The sequence below is a fragment of the Callorhinus ursinus genome, unplaced genomic scaffold, assembly GCF_003265705.2.
Source record: "Callorhinus ursinus isolate GAN/ISIS: 27379988/994484 unplaced genomic scaffold, GSC_fseal_2.0 scaffold10, whole genome shotgun sequence".
Taxonomy (NCBI): domain Eukaryota; kingdom Metazoa; phylum Chordata; class Mammalia; order Carnivora; family Otariidae; genus Callorhinus; species Callorhinus ursinus.
The window spans coordinates 30,566,784-30,590,950 of NW_027397072.1; the positions used below are offsets into that span (position 1 = coordinate 30,566,784).

General features: G+C 37.5%; 1 protein-coding gene and 2 pseudogenes across 4 annotated transcripts in view; 2 read left to right on the top strand and 1 right to left on the bottom strand.

Moving 5' to 3' along the window:
• Positions 1 to 2,024: 2,024 nt before the first annotated feature.
• On the top strand, positions 2,025 to 2,558 carry LOC112821284 (derlin-1 pseudogene; annotated as a pseudogene).
• Positions 2,559 to 4,946: 2,388 nt separating this feature from the next.
• The window catches only part of HEATR5B (HEAT repeat containing 5B), a 112,659-nt gene continuing 93,438 nt past the window's right edge, over positions 4,947 to 24,167 (bottom strand). For 3 of the 4 annotated variants that reach the window (XM_025868047.2, XM_025868048.2, XM_025868049.2), the window contains exons 34-36: positions 11,852 to 12,003; positions 10,441 to 10,654; positions 4,947 to 5,869 (exon numbers count right to left, since the gene is read on the bottom strand). In XM_025868047.2, the coding sequence (XP_025723832.1) occupies positions 5,565 to 5,869; positions 10,441 to 10,654; positions 11,852 to 12,003 (671 nt within the window). In that variant the 3' untranslated portion in view covers positions 4,947 to 5,564. The remainder of the gene's footprint in view (positions 5,870 to 10,440; positions 10,655 to 11,851; positions 12,004 to 24,167) is intronic. The other variant, XM_073897287.1, reaches the window with a different exon arrangement.
• Positions 12,490 to 20,269, top strand: LOC112820948 (large ribosomal subunit protein uL5-like; annotated as a pseudogene).

A 24,167-nucleotide genomic window follows, 5' to 3' on the forward strand; every position in this document is an offset into this window, starting at 1 on the left:
TTTCTAATAATTAAGAAATTATGATTAAGACATGAAATTTTTAAGTAAAACTTTGTGAAGCCCATAAATAAATTTCATAATTATTTAACTGTATTTCATAATTATTATTAATTTAGAAGTAGAAATAGGTTTGTAATGATTAAATTAGGTTTTTAAAATAATCCGTGTGATAGAAAGCATTAAGGCAAGAAATTTATTTATAGCTCTACTCTAGCCATTTCTGGCAACAACCTAAAAATTCCAATTAAGAATGAAGAAAATGTGAGGCATAGTGATTCATATAATTAAATGTGTTTTGAAAATTGGGCTAATTGCAGACCTCAGTCAGCATTGTTTGAATGAAAAGTAGGAATGGATATAAGGTGTCTAGCACAGTGCCTGGTGCACCGCAGAAATGGCAGCTCTTCTTGATAGTGATAATCTGCAATATTTAACTACTCTCTGGATTTAATGTATTTTATACTGTCCTACTATGATAGCTATTTTATATATATGTATATATATACATATACATATATATTTTATATATATGTAAAAACTATTAATCAGACTAAATAATATTAAAGGACCGGCCAAAGACTCACTCTCTGGATAAAAATAAGCAGGATAAATCCACAGACATGTACTTTTTAGATTTGCAAAAAGATCATAGAATACCTGGTAAGTTTTCCTATAATTTTATAGATGAGGGAATTGAAGCCCCCAAAAGGTTAGGTTTTCTGAAGTTCTATCCCTAGCTGATAGCAGAACCTATTTGGAAAAGAGAAACCTGACTTCAAAGTTTAGTTTTCTCTAATTAAATTCAGAATTCAAATGGACAATATTAACAAGAACCTGGAAAGTAAATAGAAAATACTTTATTTCTTTTAACATTAAAACTGCTCAGATTATGCTTCAGAAAGAATCCATTGGCTGTCATGATGCTTCTCCTTTTAGCTCCTTGATACTGGATGTTCAGAATCAAATAAGTATGATTATTCAGGTTGAGAAGAATCTCAAGAATTGGGCAGTGAAACAAATTAATAAATATAATTCTTCAAACAGCGCTTCTTTTATAAATATTATCACAGAAAACTAGAAGTTAGGTTGTCAGTGGCTCAGAAGAGTATAGAGAAAGTACAAAGTAGTCCTGGAGAGAGGGAAGGAAGGAAGGGAGGGAGGGAGGGAGGAAGGAAGGGAGGGAAGAAAGAGCTGAGGGAGAGAGGGAGAAAAAAAGAGAATCATTGTTAATGCATGGTGCAGTCTACCTCAAGGTGGGAAATGATGGAAAAAGTCTGGGAGGTACCAAGAATAGCAGAAAATAGCCAAGGCAGAAATAAACTTTATACTTCATAAGTAGGTGAGTGAAGAGGGTTATATGTGCAAGAAACAAGAAACAAGCAATTGAAGAACAGTGTGGCAGTTCCTTAAAAAGTTGAAGAGTTATCATTGAGTCAGTAATTCCATTCCTAGGTGTATACACAAGAGAAATGAAAACATATGTCCACCGGAAACTTGCACACAGTTGTCCAAAGCAGTATTATTTCTAATAGGCGAAAGGTGGAAACAACCCGTGTCCATCCACCGGTGAATGGATAAACAAAATGTGGTACACATACAGCGGAGTATTATCCAGCCACAGAAAGGTAGGAAGTACCAAGGCATGCTACCACGTGGATGAAGCTTAAAAACATCAAGTGTGGTGCCACATCCGGGGATCTCTGCCTTCCGCTCCCTGACTTGGGCGGCTTCCTCCCCCACACCTTTCACTCACAGAGGGCACCATGTGGTAGGGGCCAGGGTTGGGGAGTTGGGTGGCTGTGCACATCCTAGCCACCTAAAAGGTGAAGATGTCCCAGGAGCATCCCGGCCATCATGCCCTGTTGGTTGGTCACTACTGTCGCCGTGCCCTTGTTGGCAAACCTCGTCTCATCAGCTCGCCTTCTTCTTCCTCTGGTCTGAAGAAGGCTTCCTCTATCGCTTTCAGATTTGGAGGCCAGTCACTGCTACCTTTTATTTCCCTGTGGTTCCGGGAATTGTATTTGGTCAATTTCTATTTCTTACATCAGTATTCTACACCATGTGAAACAGGAGCTTTTGATGGGAGGCCAGCCGACTATGTATTCATGCTCCTCTTTAACTGGATTTGCATCGTGATTACTGCCTTAGCAATGAATATGCAATTGCTGATGATTCCTCTGATCATGTCAGTACTTTATGTCTGGGCCCAGCTGAACAGAGACATGATTGTTATCATTTTGGTTTGGAACACAGTTACGGCCTGTTATTTACCATGGTTATCCTTGGATTCAACTATATCACAGGAGGCTCAGTCATTAATGAGCTCATTGGAAATCTTGTTGGAGATCTTTATTTCCTCCTAATGTTCAGATACCCAATGGACTTGGGACGAAGACATTTTCTGCCCACACCTGTTTTCGTACTGCTGGCTGCCCAGCAGGAGAGGAGAGGTGTCAGGATTGGGTGTGCCCCCTGCTACCATGAGGTGAGTTGCTGATCAGAATGGTGGAGGCGGGAGACACAACTGGGGGCAGGACTTTCGGCTTGGGGACCAATGAAGGAGAGGCCTCTGGCCTGCTCACAAACCACTCCACTCAGATGACGTTCTCCCAGTGCTGGGTGCAGTGTGCTTAACAACCAAGTTCTAGCAAAAGCTGTTAGACCAACCACACTGAATGTAGTCTTCTGGTACATGATAAAATTTTTTAAATCCTGAAGAAAAAAATGTGTTCAGGTTTCATGATTCTTATTCAAGTCCTTACTGCTACAAAGAACAAATATCAACTGTGCAGATTTCAGAACTGAATATATTTTTTTGGTGTCTTCTCTTCCTTTTCCATCTGAATAATGGGTGTTGGCAGGTCCTGGTCTGCTGGCACCAAGCTGGGCATCTGGGGTTGGGTCACCAAACCCTTGACAAAGGGACTCCTACCTCTCTCTTTCTTGCACACATGGCTTGCTTCTTCTTCCCAACCCAAAATTTGCAGCTAGAGATGGTTTGCCCATAAAACGGTTCTGCCTTTGACAAGCTCTCTTATTGACTTTGGTAAGGCCCAGTGGCAAAGAACTTGCCCATCATTTTCCCTCCTTTGGTGGCAGAAGTATAATAGGGGAGAAGACTGCACCAGCAGATGGAGATCTTTTTGCAGTTGCAACCATTTGCCACCTCTCCAGATGCTTTTATTTAAAAAAAAAAAAAAAAAAAAAAGCACCACTGTATCAGTGAGGGCCACAGATTGGTGTTAATGAGGCATGAGGGTTGTTGCTAGGCACTGTTTCCGTAAGTGAAGTGATCCAAACTATAGTGGAGCTGAATCTTGCACAGGAGCTGGGTGCAAACTGTGGTGGGCATAATCCCTTTCCATCTCATGTAGGGAGTCCTGGTTTTGTGTTGTACCCAGAGTAGTTGAGATGTATTGTGCTAGAAAGTTCCAAATCACATTTGCCTCTTTGAGAGGCACCTGGGCATTGATTCTATTTCATTCTCCTTCTTGGTATATGTTTATTGAATAGTGTGGAGAGGAGAACCTTATACCCTATTTAAACTGTCATGTTTTTGGCCTCCCCCTCCTTTTTAATGGCCATGTGCTTCTGCTGATCATGAGGAAGGTGCAGCTCCTCTGTACATAGATCGTATTTTAAGAGCTAATATAAGCACATCTAAGTTTGAATCACATAATTTTGGGTTGTAATGGCTTTAGACTCATTTGTGTTTGAGGGTCTTTATTTTGAGCCATGAGTGTACATCAGACCAGCTTATATACCCACAGCTCCTTTTTCAGAGGTGGGCTTTTTCCATTAGAACTAGGATTATCCCCTGATAAAGGTTTTTGAAAGCTAAAAAAACCAAACAAATTAAAAAAACAAACAAAAAACCACTAAGTCAAGAAGCCAGTCGCAAAAGACCACATATTCTCTGATTTCATTTATATGAGATGTTCATAACAGAAGAATTCATGGAGACAGAAAGTAGATCCATGGTAGGGAAAGGCTTGGGAGAAATGGAAAGGTTGTAGGGTGATCGCTAAAGGGTGTGAGGTTTCTTTCTTCCCTTTTAAAGATTTATTTATTTTAGAAAGAGGGAGAGAGCATGTACAAGCTGGGGGAGGGGCAGAGGAAGAAGGAGAAGGAAAGAATCTCAAGCAGACAGACTCCCCACTGAGCGTGGAGCCCAACTCGGGGCTCAATCTCACAACCCTGAGATCATGACCTGAGCTGAAACCAAGAGCTGGATGCTCAACTGACTGAGCACCCCATGAGGTTTCTTTTGGGAGTAATGAAAATGTTCATAATTGATTGTGGTGATGGTTGTGAATAAACTAAACACCATTGAATTGTACATTTTAAATGGGTGAATTTTATGTTGTCTGAATTACATCTCAATACAACCATTACCAAAAAACCTCCCCCTGAAATAAGGAGAACAACTTCGGCAGAGCAACTCAGAAAGGAAAAAATCACCCTGTAATAAAGGAAAGTGGGACGACAGGTGAAAGGAAGCACGTCATGTAGGCTTATGAGACTGAACTTGGAGGACCAGAGAGGATGGGAGCTGCCAGCTGGTGAGGGCAGGAGGGCAAGTAGGCGGCGGCAGATGATAAACAGGTCTGCGTCTGCAGTATTCAGAAAGGTGACTTGCTGTTGATACTAGAGTCTATGTAACACTGGTAAAACCTGCTGTTTAAAATTTCCTCAACACTGGGACAAATGCTCATCTCGTCAATTATCTATTCGATGGGGTAAAATTCCCATTGCACAAAAGATGGGCATTATCATAATTACGACGAATTCATTTTTGTATGCCCTGTAGCACTTAGCTTGATGCCTCATGCACAGTAGGCACTCAATAAATATTTGATGAACGAAACTAACCATCATAGTCAGGACTCAGTGCTCTGTACTGTAATTATAAAACATAACCAAGGCCTAATTTTCACCATAAAAAAAAAGCAGAACATTATTCCACATTTGAAACATTTTAATGGATCTTTCACTGAGAATTTTAATTCAGTTAACAACTAAAATACACACAAGCATAATTTAGTAATCTAATATGAAAGTAAAAAGATCTATCAGAAAGGTAAGGACATTTTGAGAAATGCTAAGAAAATGTGACCTTATTCATATTATATACACCATGAAACATTTTCCATTATTTGAGTTACTTTAAAATTTAAATTCTGCTTGTTTTTCAATTAAATTTTTTTATGACAGATGCTGAATATTGACCTATTTTTTTCCTGACAATACCAACAGGCTGCCCAACTACATGATATAATTGTTTTTAGCACTTAAATTTAAGAGACTATGGCTCAGTATTTAAAAAATAAATTAATAAAAAAGAAAACATTATAGGAGAAAAATGAGAGCACATCCACCACATGATAAAAACAATCACTCCTTCCAAATCAGAGAGTGGCATGAGCATTATTTTACTTAACCTACTTAGAAGCATACGATACCCATATACAAATAAAGTAGAACCTACAGCCCAGAATGATACAGTGGCTATCACTAATGAGTTGCCAGTTGGCAACATAAATAAAAATGAATGGAATATCAAATTAAAAAAAACTTGTTTTTAGCTTAATCGTTGGTGCAGAATGTACAGTAGGGGTTGGCTGCCTGGTGGCCGCTTTCGCTTTGCTGGCTTGGCTTGCTCGAACAGCAGTTTCCAAACGTACTTTCAACTCAGGAGCTGCTCCCATTACTGTCTTGAAAGCATGTGGATACAGAGGTCCAATATGCATTAAATTCTGGAGTGCAAACTCATGAAGATCTTTGGAAGCTGTGCTTGCTGAGGCAAAAGAATTTTCATCCAGCAGGTAAGAGATCAAAGTGGGAACTAAAAGGGCAAGTAACTGGACTCCTGCAAGTAACAATGATAAAGTCTGAGGATCATCACAAATCTATCAATTACAATAAACCTTAATTTTAAAATTAGGCAATTACTGCAGTAGTCTCAATCATAATAAAACATAAGCAAATAGAATGTTTTAGATCTCAACAATAACTCATAATTAATATTAAATATTTACTTAATGCCAAGCTATATGTCTGAGTTGGAGACCAAGTTTGTTAAGACTGTATATTTTAGATTTATATTAATTTGTTTTATTTAAAAAAAAAATACTGGCTAGGGACACCTGGGTGGCTCAATCGGTTAAGTGTCCGACTCTTGATCTCAGCTCAGGTCTTGATCGCGGGTTGTGAGTTCAAGCCCCCATTAGGCTCCATGCCCTACTTAAAAAAAAAAAAGGTAAAAAAAAATACTGGCTAAAAGGGTAAAAAGGAATAAGTACTTTATACCTGCCATCTGGTGGAATGTATTCTGAGAGTAAGATCATGACATTTTTAAGGGTATTTCAGAACAGGGAGGTTAGAGTAGGAAACAGAAACCTGAACAGCATCCATTTACTATTATTTAACTAAAACTAGGTATTTCCTTCTTTTTAAAATAGAAATATAACTCCCATTTCATCATCCCCCCAAACCCACAGTAAATGAGGGAAAAATATCTCAAAAAGAAGCAAATATGTAGTGTTTAGGGCTAAAAAAAAAACCAAGAACCTGTGGTTGACATAAATTTTAAGCCCTTAAAGATTTATTTGGAAGCTTAATCCCATTTACTAGTCTGTCTTGCCATATTAACAATTCCACCCTGGAATATAAATTTCATTAAAACTGGTGTTTTTCTTTAAAAAATGTGATCATATATACATATGTATCTGATAATCAACACTGAGAATCATGTATTTTCCACTTTTAATTTATGTTAATTTTTGTAGAGTGACAGTAGCCAAGGTTTTAGGGGAGCAGGAAGCATCTGATACAGAACGTGGAATACAATACTCACTGACGTCAAGAAAGACAATGATAATAATCATGAGACCTTTCCAGAACCCTAATCCATTCTGGCCCTGAACATCTTCTTTCCCTACTGTAATTTTTTCTCCATAGCACCTACCTAATTCAGCATCTATTATATCTACATCCAAAATTAATATAGTTATATCCATTTTCACCTCTATATAAAATTACAGATATATGTACACAATGTTTATCTATACAAAATTTTATATTTATATATAAAATAGATACAGACATACTCAAGGGGGGGAGGGTGTTCACTGTCTCTGTTTTTGTACTACAATGTAAGCTCTAGGAGAGCAGGGATCTTTGTGTGTTTATTTCACTTCTTTCACGACTAGAACATACCCAGTACATAGTAGGCACTCAATAACTATTTGTTGAATGAATGAACAAACACAAACATCCTTTGCCTTGAAAACCACTCAGAAGTTTTTATCAGTTGGATTTTTTCCATGACAAAGTTTCAGAAGAAAGAAGGTAGCAAACTGATATTTTAAAAGTCCCAAGAATCTTCAAATTAGCTAGAATTAGCTCAATTTCCCTCACACAGAATTATAAAAGTACTGTATAATAAGAACTTCCATAGAAAATATAATAATGAATTACCAAATAAATATGAAATCATCTTCAGTACACTGCATACTAAAGCAGACAAGGTTTACAACATCAGGTAGAAAAGCAAGGTTTTGCTTTTAACAGTTAATTAACTGGAAAAAATATATTATAAATTATTTAAGTACCCATCAAGTATCTAGAAATGTGCTAAGAATTTTAGGAAATATATAATTCACCTCTACCTAAAGCTGTTACTGCCTAGTTGAAAAGGGTATCCAGCACATCAAATAATTAGAGAACTAAGTGTTAAAAACGTATGGTGAGCATTTGAGATAGAGTTCCTCAAAAGCCTCATAAAGTGGAAGAATACTTTAGGATTTTATAGTTTTAGTGATTATCTTAAAACCACAAAGCCATAGAATAAGATTGATTATAACTGCCAAAGAAATTGTATGAAGGAAAAGATCAGAGTGGGCAACATTCCTTGAAGAAATGAGATCTGATGCAGGTTAAATCCGTTTGTGTAAGAAGAAATGAGGGGAAGAAACATACCTGAGGGAGGGAAAACAGACTGAAGACTGTACAGAGGTTAAAGTACGCTGTGTGAGAAAATTGGACCAGTCAGGATAGTGGGTACACATTGGGAAGCAGAATAAATGTTTGGAGAACTGAGCAAGGATGTTCAGACTCGATGCAGTAATGCAAGAGGAAACCACTCACAATTCTTTTTTTTTTCTTAAGATTTTATTTATTTATTTGAGAGAGAGAGAGCTGCCATGCCAGAGAGGGGCAGAGAGAGGGAGAAGCAGAATCCCTGCTGAGCTGGGAGCCCGATGTGGGGCTCAATCCCAGGACCCTGGATCACGACCTGAGCTGAAGGCAGACGCTTAGCCCACTGAGCCACCCAGGTGCTCCACTACTCACAATTCTTAAACAAAGGAGAGGTAAAATTGATGGGGAATATCTGTTAGGAAACTATTATAGCTATTTAGTTATGAGATGATTAGATATAAGAATAGGAAGCAAGGTTCTCTTGAATCCCAGAGAAGTTTCAAAAAAAGATAGGACAAGTTTTGAGTAACAGATTAATAAAGATGATGAACAAGAATTAAGACTCAAACATAATTCCAGTGTCTTTAGCTTATAACTCTGGTCATGTTGGGTGAAAAAACATTCATTGCCTCTTTCTGTAATGGATACTATAAAGTTAAAAACAAAAAATTAGCATTTGTAACTGATGTGAAGAAAGGTGAGTGATCAAACAAATTTAAAAGCTGAAAATTTACTCTGGGAATTACATTACTATATTTTATATAACTATATATTATAGTTTTAAGTGTTAGATATATCACCATTATCATGGTTTCTTCATTTTTTAATAGACTGCTTCACTGAGATAACAGATGTTTTGAATTATAGGAAGACTTTAAAGGTACAGTAAAATTGGCATTTAAAAAAAATTTCAGATAAACCTAAGGTTGAATGCATGCAAAAACCAAAGGTAAATGAGTCCTCATAATGGGATATGATGGCATGCATCAGGAAGATAACATCAAATCAATGAATAAATGAATGAACATATATGATATAATGTGATGGCCACCATTTACCTTTAGTTTTGGCCATCATGGTCACAAACATAGGCCATGATGTCAGTCACATTTCTATCCAAATAATCTATTAATATCTAATTTCAACTAAACCTATCAACTCCTAAATAGTCCTTCTTCCTGACATTTCCAATTCTGACACTGTTTGCATGCTTCTTCCAGGTAACACAGTTATGTTTGGCTCTTCTCTTTCTCTTGCTCCCTGTAACTAGTCACTCATCAAATCAGATCAATTTTTTTTTCATAATCACCTCTGCATTTCTCCTTTTCCACTATTACAGTTCTGGATTATTATTTTTTAGAGATTTTATTTATTTATTTGAGAGAGAGCATGCGTGCATGTGTGTGTGCACGTGTGTGCGTGTGTGTTGGCGGGAAGAGCAGAAGGGGAGGGAGAGGGACAAGCAGACTCCAAGCACAGAGCACGGAGCCCGACTCAGGGTTCAGTCTCAGGACCTGAGACCACCAATGAAGCCAAAACCAAGAGTCAGACACCACCCAGGCCCCCCTGGATTATTATTTTAGAGTGAAGCTCTCACAATAACTTTTTCAATGTCTCTACTACCTTTCCAATTTCCTGTAAAATTTTTTTCAAGGGAAAAAGAAAAAACTTACAATAGAAAAAAATGGATGTAGTTGTTATCTGAGAGTAATCTGGCAATATGTATTAAAAGCCTTAAAAATGTACATTCCTTTCAACCCCCAGTAATTTCACATTAAGGAATTATCTGATAGATATAATAAAAAATATGTGCAAAGATATCTGTATAAGGGTACTCATCTCAGTTATTTATGATTTGAACACTTAATGTTCAGTCATAAGGTACTAGCTTAAAAAGCTCTTTCTGCAACAATTAAAAGTCGTATTTCTAAAAACAAATTTTTGTGATAAAATCAAGGAGATAACGAGGAACAGGTATTAAGCTGTGTAAGTCTCTAAATGCATGTATTTCGTAGCTTTTCATTAAATAAAAATAATTTTTAAATTTCAAAATTGGAGGTATTTTAAAATGATGTTTGGTATTAATACTAATCCAATCCTATTTGTTATAAAGCTTCTGTACTTCTATTATGAATACCATAATAAATTACTTTTATAAACCTATTAAATATCCACATTTTTCCTAGTTCTTAAAGAGTACATTCCTAGAAAAAAAACCAGTGTGTTGAAAGGCCATCAGTAATTTATTTTAACCTCTTGCTCATAAAAAAAATGAATATAAATAAACTCAATACATTATGTTAGTAGCATGACCAAAATATTAAGCTTTCAGATAGTAACCACTCCTTAGTAAACTTAGTGTTGCAATGGCCTGTGTCCAATATCAAGTAAGACAGGTATGTATGTATATAAAATATAGTTCTTCATTTTGGACTATTGACATTTTCTAAGAATACTTACTGTTCTGTTCTTCCCCAAGAGCAACTAATGTTTCCAGAACTTTGATTCCTTCTTGAACAGCTAAAAGTTCTGTACTACTGGCTGGTCTGTTTCTTTCAACAGCTTTCAGCTTTTCAACCACTATTGGAGCTAAGGAATGGATATACGGAGTTGAAAGGGCACGATTGGAATGTTGGAAGACTGACAGGAGAAGCTGGTAACATTTGGCTTGAACCTATATTAGAAAATAATTGTATTAATTAACATGTGTGATAGTTCTCATTTGCTGTACAATCACATTGCAACTTAATATATGCTGAAAAGATGTGATACTGCACGATGAAAATAAAAATGTGGGATGAATTAATGCCATTTTCTATTTATAGAAATAAAGTTAGAATAATGAAACTTCCAATAAGCTAACTAAAAAAAACTAACTGAAAAGACATTAATTAAATAAATATTCCCTATATGGTAACTGCCAAATTACCAAGCTTATATAATTTATATATTTCTATAGTGTGGAAGAAGCTCTAAATCAGGAATTCCAATTTATGTTTTTAATTTTTTCTTTGCTTGACAACTGTCCCTTACACTTTAGCCTAACCTTTTTAATAAGGAAGGCTAATATCTAAATGATGTCAAACAATGCTATAAAAATACACTGGGTAGACAACTCAAGTTCATTTGAATTCTCTGGAAATGACTGCTTATGCCAATTATGTTTTCCAGGCCTAGAAAGTAAAATCTCATTGGTTCCACTTTAGCTTAAAAAGACTTCATTGTAACATTAAAAAAAAAAAAAAAGAAGGAAGGAAGAATAAAAGGGAGGCCCATCACCATATAGGACAATAGTGGGGAAAAAAGCTGTTTCAGCACTTTGGTAGAAGAGAAGTTGCCAGACCTTGCTGGACATAATACTTGGGCAATGTTTTCAAAATACAGACTTATGATTCAGGAAGACAGTAGCAGAGTCTAGGAATCATGTTACTAAGTTGATTTTTTTCTGATGTGCAGCAGGTTTGAGAATCATTAGTTTATACTTTGATATTGTGAAGCCAAAAAAACTTATTTTCTAGAAAAACTGGCTTCCAATAGGTTCATCAAAATATGTAATATAAATTTATTCTTTAATGATTTTGGTTCCATTAAGTAAGCAGTGAAAAATATAAACATAGACTCATGTAAAATCTCTACCATTATAAGCCAGAGTTAATCAGATACTTTAGATATTGCAGAATTTTTTGTATGTGTAAATACACATACATATGTGTCTCCTAGTCCTTAAACTGAGTGATCTTTTCCAGCTTTTCTATTTAAAAGCCATATAACAAATATTTAGGTTTTCATGTGATGCAGCACCCATTTTAATGAATCAATCTGAAATTTTACTGACAGTGAAATGTTTACCTCTGTGTTAAGTGTAACTTACCCATGGGTCACATGAATTCAGTGCATTTTTAAATCTGTTCATGCAGCCATTCTGTAATGATTGGACTCCTATTATTTCACTACTAGCAGACCACAGGAAGAGTGCAATTGCTGTTAGCATGCTTACTTCATCAGGCATAGGCATGGAATCTTCTGAAATATATGAATAATATTAAAATATGTGAAATAAAATATACGAAAAATGAAAGCAATGTGCTGTTTCCAACATGTTTTGAAATTCCAATCTTGAACAATAACCCTCTCTCCCCCAATGACATTTATCAGTGTGTGCCTCAATCCAATACAATCCATAAACAACTTTATGAACAGAACTCATCTACTACTAAGGAAACAGGGAGAGTTTATCATAAGTCCTGTATTGATGTCCTTTTTCCTTGTTTTTCTGGATGGTACAATATTAACTGAAAACAATTCAGGCATAAATCCTAACAAGAACTCTACAAGGGAAAGCAAATTTGAATGAAAGATAACACAGTAATATAAAATTACTTAAAATTTATGTAACTTCTTTGTAGTTTAGATGGATCAAAAATTTCCAAATTCTTTCCTTCTAACAAAGTTAAGTGATTATAAGATATTCTAAGTAATTTAAAAATCCAGAGTAGCTCTTCCTGTTCTCCACCATGGCGCAGGATCAAGGGGAGAAGGAGAACCTCATGCGGGAACTTCGCATCCACAAGCTCTGCCTCAACATCTGTGTGGGGGAGAGTGGAAGACAGACTGACCCGGGCAGCCAAGGTGCTGGAACAGCCACCAGGCCAGACGCCCATGTTCTCCAAAGCTAGATACACGGTTAGATCCTTTGGCATCAGGAGAAATGAAAAGATTGCTGTCCACTGCACAGTCCGTGGGGCCAAGGCAGAAGAAATCCTGGAAAAAAGGTCTCAAGGTGCGAGAATATGAGTTAAGAAAAAATAACTTCTCTGATACTGGAAACTTTGGTTTTGGGATCCAGGAGCACATCGATCTGGGGATCAAACATGACCCTAGCATTGGTATCTACGGCCTGGACTTCTACGTGGTGCTGGGTAGGCCAGGTTTCAGCATCGCAGACAAGAAGCGCAGGACAGGAATAAGGGAGCAAGATGGCGGAGGAGTAGGAGACCTCGGTTTCGTCTGGTCTCAGGAATTCAGCTGGATAGGGATCAAACCATTCTGAACACCTACGAACTCAACAGGAGATCGAAGAGAAGAATAGCAACAACTCTCTGAACAGAGAAGCGACCACTTACTGGAAGGTAGGACATGCGGAGAAGTGAATCCGAGGCGATATTCGGGAGGATAGACGGCGGGGGAGGGGGCCTCCGTCAGCCGCTTCTGGCAAGTGATAGAGCCGCGGAGCACAAAATCGGAACTTTTAGAAGTCGGTTCCGCTGAGGACGTCGCTCCAGTGGCTAAGCGGGGGGTGGAACCCTCACGGGACAGTGTGGTCTCAGGACCCTCGGGGTCACAGAAAGACCGGGGGTGCCTGAGTGCAGCAGAGCTCCAGGGATCGGAGCAGGGAAGCCGGCTGCAGAGACGGAGTCGAGGCGCGGGCTCTCAGCTTGGGGTTGCCATAAACTGTGATCTGCAGCCCAGCTGGGCCACTGCTCCTCCAGCAGGGACCCAACAAGTGGCAGAGCTGGGGAGACTCCCCTTCCTCCCCCGGGGAGGAGCAGTGCGGAAGCGCACCGCAGGGATCTGCTGGGTTTGGAGACTCCACAGGGGGTCGGGTGCCAGAGATATAAACGCTCGGTCACAGGCTGGGTGAGCACGCAGTGCGGCTGGAGACCAGGGACACTGGAGTGACTGCTTTTCTCTGGGGGTGCACTGAGGAACGGGGCCCCGAGTTCTCAGCTCCTTTGGGCGGAGATTGGGACGCCACCATTTTCACTCTGGTCCTCCAAAGCTGTACCGAGAGCTTGCAGGGAACAAAAGCTCCTGAGAGCAAACCTGAGCAGATTGCTTAGCCCGGACCGACAAGGGCGGGGCAATTCTGCCTCCCGCAAAGACATTTGAGAACCCCGGCAACAGGCCCCTCCCCCAGAAGTTCAGCATGAACAGCCAGCAAGCCAAGACCAAGTTTACGGATCAAGGAGAACGGGAGAACTCCAGCGCTAGGGGAATACTGCACATAGAACTCATGGCTTTTTTACCATGATTCATTAGTTTTTCAAAGTTGATTTTTTTAACTGTTTTGCTTTCTTTTTTTGAATTTTTCTTTTTCCCTTTTTCAACCAACATCTTATCAATCCCTTTTTAAAAAATTTTTATTTTTCATTTTTTAGAGTCATATTTTATCCCTTCATAGTAGTTACCCTTATTTTTGGCATATATATAAGTTGTTCTCTCTTTAAAATTTTGAGATACAGTTTCTTCTAACAGATCAAAATATACCCTAAATCACTAGTGTATGGCTTTGTTCTAGTCTCCTGCCTGATCACATTCTCTCCCTTTTTTTTCTTTTTCTTCTTTGTTTTTAATCTTCTTCTCTCTTTTTTTAAACAACTTCTTATCAATTCCTTTTATAAAATCTTTTATAATTTTCATCTTTACAGTCATCTTCCATCCCTTCATTGTATCAACCCTTATTTTGTACATATATGTCTTTCTTCCTTTAAAATATTAGGAGGCACTTTCTTCTAACAGACCAAAATATGCCCAAAATCTAGTGTGTGGCACTGATCTATACACTAGTATGATCATATTTGATCATATTCTGGTTTTTTTTTGCTTTGTTCTCTTTTTGTTTATTTTTATCTTTTTCTTTTTTCTTTTTTTTTCTCTTTCTTTTATCTTTCTTTCCCTTTCTTTTCCCCTGGTTTCAGGTCTTTTCTGATTTGTATAGAGTATATTTGCTGGGGACGTTGTTAACCTGTTAGCATTTTGTTCTCTCATTCATCTCTTCTCCTCTGGACAAAATGACAAGACGAAAAAAATCACCTCAGCAAAAAGAACAAGAGGTAGTACCATCTGCCAGGGACCTACTCAATATGGACATTAGTAGGATGTCAGACCTAGAGTTCAGAATCATGACTTTAAAGATACTAGCTGGGCTTGAAAAAAGCATGGAAGTTATTAGAGACACCCTTTCTGGAGAAATAAAAGAACTAAAATCTAACCAAGTCAAAATCAAAAAGGCTATTCATGAGGGGCAATCAAAAATGGGGGCACTAACTGCTAGGATAAATGAGGCAGAAGAGAGAATCAGTGATATAGAAGACCAAATGATGGAAAATAAAGAGGCTGAGAAAAAGAGAGAGAAACAACTACAGGATCACGAGGGCAGAATTCGAGAGAGAAGCGATACAATAAGATGAAACAACATTAGAATAATTGGGATCCCAGAAGAAGAAGAAAGAGAGGGAGGGGCAGAAGGCATATTGGAGCAAATTATAGCAGAGAACTTCCCTAATGTGGGGAAGGAAACAGGCATCAAAATCCAGGAGGCACAGAGAACCCCTCTCAAAATCAATAAAAATAGGTCAACACCCCGACATCGAATAGTAAAACTTATGAGTCTCAGAGACAAAGAGAAAATCCTGAAAGCAGCTCGGGAGAAGAGATTTGTAACCTATAATGGTAGAAACATTAGATTGGCAACAGACCTAGCCACAGAGACCTGGCAGGCCAGAAAGGAATGGCATGATATATTCAGAGCACTAAACGAGAAAAATATGCAGCCAAGAATACTATATCCAGCTAGGCTGTCATTGAAAACAGGAGAGATACAAAGCTTCCAGGACAAACAAAAACTAAAGGAATTTGCAAACACAAAACCAGCCCTCCAAGAAATATTGACAGGGGTCCTCTAAGTAAACAGAGAGCCTAAAAGCAGCATAGATCAGAAAGGAACACAGACAATATATAGTAACAGTCACCTTACAGGAAATACAGTAGCACTAAATTCATATCTTTCAATAGTTACCCTGAATGTAAATGGGCTAAATGCCCCAATCAAAAGACACAGGCTATCAGATTGGATTAAAAAACAAGACCCATCAATATGCTGTCTGCAAGAGACTCATTTTAGACCCAAAGACACCCCCAGATTGAAAGTGAGGGGGTGGAAAATGGTTTACCATGCTAATGGACACCAAAAGAAAGCTGGGGTGGCAATCCTTATATCAGACAAATTAGATTTTAAAACAAAGACTGTAATAAGAGATGAAGAAGGACACTATTATCTTACTTAAAGGGTCTATCCAACAAGAAGATCTAACAATTATAAATATCTATGCCCCTAACATGGGAGCAGCCAATTATATAAGCCAATTAAGAACAAAAGCAAAGAAACACATTGACAACAATACAATGATAGTGGGGGACATTAACACCCCTCTGACTGAAATGGACAGATCATCTAAGCAAAAAATCAACAAGGAAATAAAGACTTTAAATGAAACACTGGACCAAATGGACTTCCCAGACATATTCATATCCCAAAGCAACAGAATACACATTGTTCTCTAGTGCCCATGGAACACTCCAGAATTGATCACATCCTAGGTCACAAATCCGGTCTCAACCGCTACCAAAAGATTGGGATTATTCCCTGCATATTTTCAGACCACAATGCTTTGAAACTAGAACTCAATCACAAGAGGAAAGTCAGAAAGAACTCAAATACATGGAGGCTAAAGAGCATCCTACTAAAGAATGAATGGGTCAACCAGGAAATTAAAGAAGAATTAAAAAAATTCATGGAAACCAATGAAAATGAAAACACAACTGTTCAAAATCTTTGGGATGCAGCAAAGGCAGTCCTAAGAGGAAAGTATATAGCAATCCAAGCCTTTCTCAAGAAACAAGAAAGGTCTCAAATACACAACCTAACCCTACACCTAAAGGAGCTAGAGAAAAAACAGCAAATAAAGCCTAAACCCAGCAGGAGAAGAGAAATAATAAAGATCAGAGCAGAAATCAATGAACTAGAAACCAAAAGAACAGTAGAACAGATCAACAAAACTAGGAGCTGGTTCTTTGAAAGAATTAACAAGATGGATAAACCCCTGGCCAGACTGATCAAAAAGAAAAGAGAAATGACCCAAATCAACAAAATCATGAATGCAAGAGGAGAGATCACAACCAACACCAAAGAAATACAAACAATTATAAGAACATATTATGAGCAACTCTATGCCAGCAAATTAGATAACCTGGAAAAATGGGTGCATTCCTAGAGATGTATCAACTACCAAAATTGAACCAGGAAGAAATAGAAAACCTGAACAGACCTATAACCACTAAGGAAATTGAAGCAGTCATCAAAAATCTCCCAACAAACAAAAGCCCAGGGCCAGATGGTTTCCCAGGGGAATTCTATCAGACATTTAAAGACGAATTAATACCTATTCTCCTAAAACTGTTCCAAAAAATAGAAATGGAAGGAAAACTTCCAAACTTATTTTATGAGGCCACCATTACCTTGATCCCAAAACCAGACAAAGACCCCATCAAAAAGGAGAATTACAGACCAATATCCTTGATGAACATGGATGCAAAATTTCACACCAAAATACTAGCCAATAGGATCCAACAGTACATTAAAAGGATTATTCACCATGACCAAGTGGGATTTATCCCTCGGCTGCAAGATTGGTTCAACATCCGCAAATCAATCAATGTGATACAGTACATTAACAAAAGAAAGAACAAGAGTCAGATGATCCTCTCAATAGATGCAGAAAAAGCATTTGACAAAGTACAGCATCCTTTCTTGATCAAAACTCTTCAGAGTATAGGGATAGAGGGTACATACCTCAATATCATAAAAGCCATCTATGAAAAACCCACAGCGAATATCATTCTCAATGGGGAAAAGCTGAGAGCTTTTCCCCTAAGGTCAGGAATGCGGCAGGGATGTCCACTCTCACCACTGCTATTCAACATAGTATTAGAAGTCCCAGCCACAGCAATCAGACAACAAAAAGAAATCAAAGGCATCCAAATCGGCAAAGAGGAAGTCAAACTCTCACTGTTTGCAGATGATATGATACTATATGTGGAAATCCCAAAAGACTCCACCCCAAAACTGCTAGAACTCATACAGGAATTCAGTCAAGTAGCAGGCTATAAAATCAATGCACAGAAATCAGTGGCATTCCTATACACCAACAACAAGACAGAAGAGAGACAAATCAAGGAGTAGATCCCATTTACAATTGCACCCAAAACCATAAGATACCTAGGAATAAATCTAAGCAAAGAGGCAAAGGATCTGTACTCAGAAAACTATAAAATACTCATGAAAGAAATCGAAGAAGACACAAAGAAATGGAAAAACGTTCCATGCTCATAGATTGGAAGAACCAACATTGTGAAGATGTCAATGCTACCTAGAGCAATCTACACATTCAATGCAATCCCCATCAAAATACCATCCACTTTTTTCAAAGAAATGGAACAAATAATCCTAAAATTTGTATGGAACCAGAAGAGACCCCGAATAGCCAGAGGAATATTGAAAAAGAAAAGCAAAGCTGGCGGCATCACAATTCTGGACTTCCAGCTCTATTACAAAGCTGTCATCATCAAGACAGTATGGTACTGGCACAAAAACAGACACACAGATCAATGGAACAGAATCAAGAGCCCAGAAATGGACCCTCAACTCTATGGTCAACTCATCTTTGACAAAGCAGGAAAGAATGTCCAATGGAAAAAAGACAGTCTCTTCAACAAATGGTGTTACGAAAATTGGACAGCCACTTGCAGAAGAATGAAACTGGACCATTTCCTTACACCACACACAAAAATAGACTCAAAATGGTTGAAAGACCTAAACGTGAGACAGGAGTCCATCCAAATCCTAAAGGAGAACACAGGTAGCAACCTCTTCAACCTCAGCCGCAGCAACTTCTTCCTAGAAACATCGCCAAAGGCAAGGGAAGCAAGGGCAAAAATGAACTATTGGGATTTCATCAAGATAAAAAGCTTTTGCACAGCAAAAGAAACAGTCCACAAAACCAAAAGACAACCGACAGAATGGGAGAAGATATTTGCAAATGACATATCAGATAAAGGGCTAGTATCCAAAATCTATAAAGAACTTCTTAAACTCAACACCCAAAGAACAAATAATCCAATCAAGAAATGGGCAGAAGACATGAACAGACATTTTTCCAAAGAAGACATCCAAATGGCCAACAGACACATGAAACAGTGCTCCACATCGCTTGGCATCAGGGAAATCCAAATCAAAACCTCAATGAGATACCACCTCACACCAGTCAGAATGGCTAAAATTAACAAGTCAGGAAACGAGAGATGTTGGCGGGGATGCGGAGAAAGGGGAACCCTCCTACACTGTTGGTGGGAATGCAAGCTGGTGCAACCACTCTGGAAAACAGTATGGAGGTTCCTCAAACAGTTGAAAATAGAGCTACCCTGTGATCCAGCAATTGCACTACTGGGTATTTACCCCAAAGATATAAATGTAGGGATCCGAAGGGGTACGTGCACCCCAATGTTTATAGCAGCAATGTCCACAATAGCCAAACTGTGGAAAGAGCCAAGATGTCCATTGACAGATGAATGGATAAAGAAGTGGTGTGTGTATGCACACACACACACACACACACACACACACACACACACACACACACAGGAATATTATGCAGCCATCAAAAGGAATGAGATCTTGCCATTTGCAACGACGTGGATGGAACTGGAGGGTGTTATGCTGAGCGAAATAAGTCAATCAGAGAAAGACATATATCATATGACCTCACTGATATGAGGAATTCTTAATCTCAGGAAACAAACTGAGGGTTGCTGGAGTGGTGGGGGGTGGGAGGGATGGGGTGGCTGGGTGATAGACATTGGGGAGGGTATGTGCTATGGTGAGCGCTGTGAATTGTGCAGGACTGTTGAATCACAGATCTGTACTTCTGAAACAAATAATGCCAATATATGTTAAAAAAAAAATAAGAAGATAGGAGGGGAAGAATGAAGGGGAGTAAGTCGGAGGGGGAGATGAACCATGAGAGACGATGGACTCTGAGAAACAAACTGAGGGTTCTGGAGGGGAGGAGGGTGGGGGGATGGGTTAGCCTGGTGATGGGTATTAGAGAGGGCACGTTCTGCGTGGAGCACTGGGTGTCATGCACAAACAATGAATCATGGAACACTACATCAAAAATTAATGATGTAATGTATGGTGATTAACATAATAATAAAAAATGAAAAAAAATTTGCTTTGGTAGAAAACAAAATTCATTCTCATAAATTCAAATAAATTTCATAAGACTTTGTACACCCTTAAAAAAAAAAAAAGCGCAGGACAGGCTGCATTGGGGCCAAACACAGAATCAGCAAAGAGGAGGCCATGCACTGGTTCCAGCAGAAGTATGACGGGATCATCCTTCCTGGCAAATAAATTCCCATTTCTATCCAAAAGGCCAATAAAAACTTTTCAGTGAAATGTAAAAAAAAAAAAAAAAAAAGTCCAGAGTAGACTTTCTTAGTGATAACACCTTTCTATTCAGTAAATATAAAACCTATACATTTTACACAAACATAATCAAAAAAATCTTGTACAATTTCTCGAAGACAGTATTCTTACAACTTTAAAGAACTTCTACTACAACCATTTATTTGGGAATAAATACAACCTAAGGAAATATAGTATGTAATTAGAAATACAGGAAATATCTATATTTATTCTAAAGAAAACTACTGTTAAATATATAAAATAAGAGACCTAAACTATTTTGTCATTATCATTTCTTCCACAGCTGAACTTACTAACATTCTTTAAGTATGAATTTGGACTAATTTGGAAACTGCAAATACTCAATGATAATCAGTAACTTATCAGGATTATGAACATATATATTTATATGCTAACATTATCTAATAATTAAGGTACTGGCATAAAATAGAATGCACTAAGTATAATAGTCAAAAAGAAGCCTGTTAACATAACGAAAAAAAGAGAGGTAAAATTTGAAGGATTTAGCGAATCTACAATAATCTAAGTCACACCTGTTAAAAACCTGAGAACTCCATAGGAGGAATATTATCGTAGGCGAAATGAAAACAATTTCTAACTCAGAGTTTGTGACATGGTAAGCAATTTTTTGTTGGAAAATTAACACTTTATTTTAAAATTGTGACTTTAACATCTGCCTTCGGCTCAGGTCATGATCCCAAGGTCCAGGGATCAAGCCCCGCATCAGGCTCCCTGCTCAGTGGGAAGCCTGCTTCTCCCTCTCCCACTCCCCCTGCTTGTATTCCCTCTCTCTGTCAAATAAGTAAATAAAAATAAAATAAAATAAAATAATTGTGACTTTAAGACTCGCCATTTAAATAACATTTCCTACTAAAAGAAACCAGAGCTGTTTTGGAGAAGTGATGGATTCCAAAGCACCAATAGGAAAAATACAAGGTAAGTCTGCTATATCTTTGGTGCAAGAAAGTAAAAATGTGCTCAAGAAATAATGGGGATGTGGGGCACCTGGGTGGCTCAGTCGTGAAGCATCTGCCTTCGACTCGGGTCATGATCCCAGGGTCCTGGGATCGAGCCCCGCGTCGGGCTCCCTGCTCCACGGGGAAGCCTGCTTCTCCCTCTCCCACTCCCCCTGCTCGTGTTCCCTCTCTCGCTGTGTCTCTCTCTGTCAAATAAATAAAATCTTAAAAAAAAAAAAGAAAGAATGGGGATGTCTCAAAATGATAATAATGGACCCACTGAATTAAAAAGATCATAAGTCTGTACTGAGAGTAATAAACAATAAACACATAAGAAAATAAAAAATGAGGGCAAAGAAAAAGCTCTTTCCATGAAATGCTAGTAATAAATGTAAAAGGAAGCTAATAAATGTAAAAGGAAGAAAATTAATGTAGAAGTTAGAAAATTATCATTTCGACATTATCACAGTAATAACCGGTTCAGGTACAAAAGATGTTAAAACCACTGGGTAGGGGGCACCTGACTGGCTCAGTCAGTGGAGCATGCGACTCAATGTCAGGGTCATGAGTTCAAGCCTCATGCTGGGGAGTAGGGTTTACTTAAAAAACAAACAAAAAATCCCCAAAAATCATTGGGTGAAAGCTTGATGGGAAACAGATAATTGACAGAGTTTCAAATTATCTCCCCACAAATTCCTTATTAATTGTAAAAGGGGAAAACATCAATTTTATAGTGGAGAAATATGGCAGACACCATCTTAATCAAGTTATTAAAGTTAACATTCCCATTAATGGGATGAAGCAGCATTATATGCCTCCTTACATGATGTATGCAGAAAGACATAACAATACTCATATAGTATTCCTGCCAAAAAAGTATAACCTGAATCTAACCAAGAGAAAAAAAAACATACAATTCCAGACTGAAAACCAATCTATAAAACAGACGTCTGCATTTTTATAAAAACATTAGTATCATGAAAGATTAAAAAAGAAAAGCTGAGACACTGCCTCAGACTAAAGAAGACTAAACTATTAAGACAACTAAGTACAATGCATGATCCTGGACTATATCCTGAATAAAAAGATAAAAGTTCTATTAAAGTCATTATTAGGACAATTGGTAAAATTTGCATCTGAACAATAATAGTGTAGTACTGATGTTAAATTGCCTATATTTGATAATTCTTCTGTGGTCATGGAGAGAATGTTCTCGTTCACAAGACATCCATGAAGCATTTTGTAGTGAAGAGTCATGATGACTTCAGTGTATTTTCAAAGGGCTCAGCAAAATTAGCAATGACATTAACAATAACATGCGGATTATGGAGTAATAAAACATGTGGCAAAATGTTAACAGCTAGTGAATCTAGAAGGGTATACTGTAGTTCACTTTTTAAAAAGTTTGAAATCTATTTCAAATTTGAAAATTTTCAAAATTGAAAACTGTTTAAAAATGAAAAAAAATGGCACCAATCTTAAGAGGGTACACTATCTCCAAGGAGATTTATATACATGTGTTTGTATTCATGTACACATACATGCACATTTTCTTCTAAGTGGAAGTCTCAGATTTCATACTAGGAAATATGATTTCCTAAATAAAAATTCCCTATTATAAAACTTTGCTTGTAAAGCAAGGGATTCTGCTTGCCTTGCTTACAAATAATACCTGTGGCCTTGATCCCCACTTCATATTGTCTCCTGAGAATTCAGTTCTGAACAGAATATCTTAGGCAAGTTAATTTTCTTATCAGACCTTTAAAATTAACTTAGTTTTAATGAACTAGACTGATAAAATATCAAAACCTTCCTCTATAATTGACAATTGGAAAAATGTATGATTATTGACTATGGAACTGCGCCATGAGAATTAAAACAATATTTATATTCTTAAACAAATTCCTAACTATTTCTTTATCTTGTTATTCATATCTACTTACCTATTTACACATATATACATATACATACATATATAAATATGGCATTTAACATTTCTTTTGTTTGTTAAAAACCTACTTTAAGAACCAAAACATTAACTCATGATAAAGCTAAAATAGTTTCAGTAGCATTAATAAAACTAAGGTTTTCTCTTCCAAATAATTATTTAAAAATTCAGATAATAAAAATAACACATGGTCATTGTTTAACAATATAAAAATGGTCAAGGGAAGAAAATAAAATTTGTAATTCTACCATCCAGTGACAGTTTAATTTCTAAAGATTTTATTTATTTATTTGAGAGAGAGTGTGTGCTTGCACATGAGGACAGGGGGAGAAGCAGAGGTGAAGGGAGAGGAAGGGAGAGAATCTCAAGCAGCCTCCACACTGAGGGTGGAGCCTGATCCAGGTCTCCATTTCAAGATCCTGAGATCATGACCTGAGCCAAACCAAGAGGTGGATGCTCAACTGACTGAGCCACCCAGGCGTCTTGTGACACTTTAATTTTTAGGTTCTGGTTGAATTTCTTCTGGTCCGGGGTAGTTTTTTTTATATGTAGTTACAAATATGATTTTTAATCAGTATAATGGATATATAACCCAAATTAATTTATAGTCTTATATTTTATAATTTTTCCCCACTGCCAGGTAGTTTTATTTATCACATATTTTCATTATTGTAAAACAGACTGTGATAAATAACCTTGAATATAATGAATCCTTCAAGACTCTTTGTACATTCCGTAGAATTGATTCCCTGAAAGTTTAAACCATTTTTAAATGCCCTTCAGTGAAGGATGAAAATGTTCTCTCAGTAACAATTCCAACTCTACAGTCACATTTAAAAAAAAAATCAATTTTACAAGAAAAAGATTTATATTACTTTGTTTTTGTTCGTATTTCTTTGCTGAAATAATAATGTGGCTGACTTTTTTATATGTACGGACGTCATCTCTATCTCCTTTT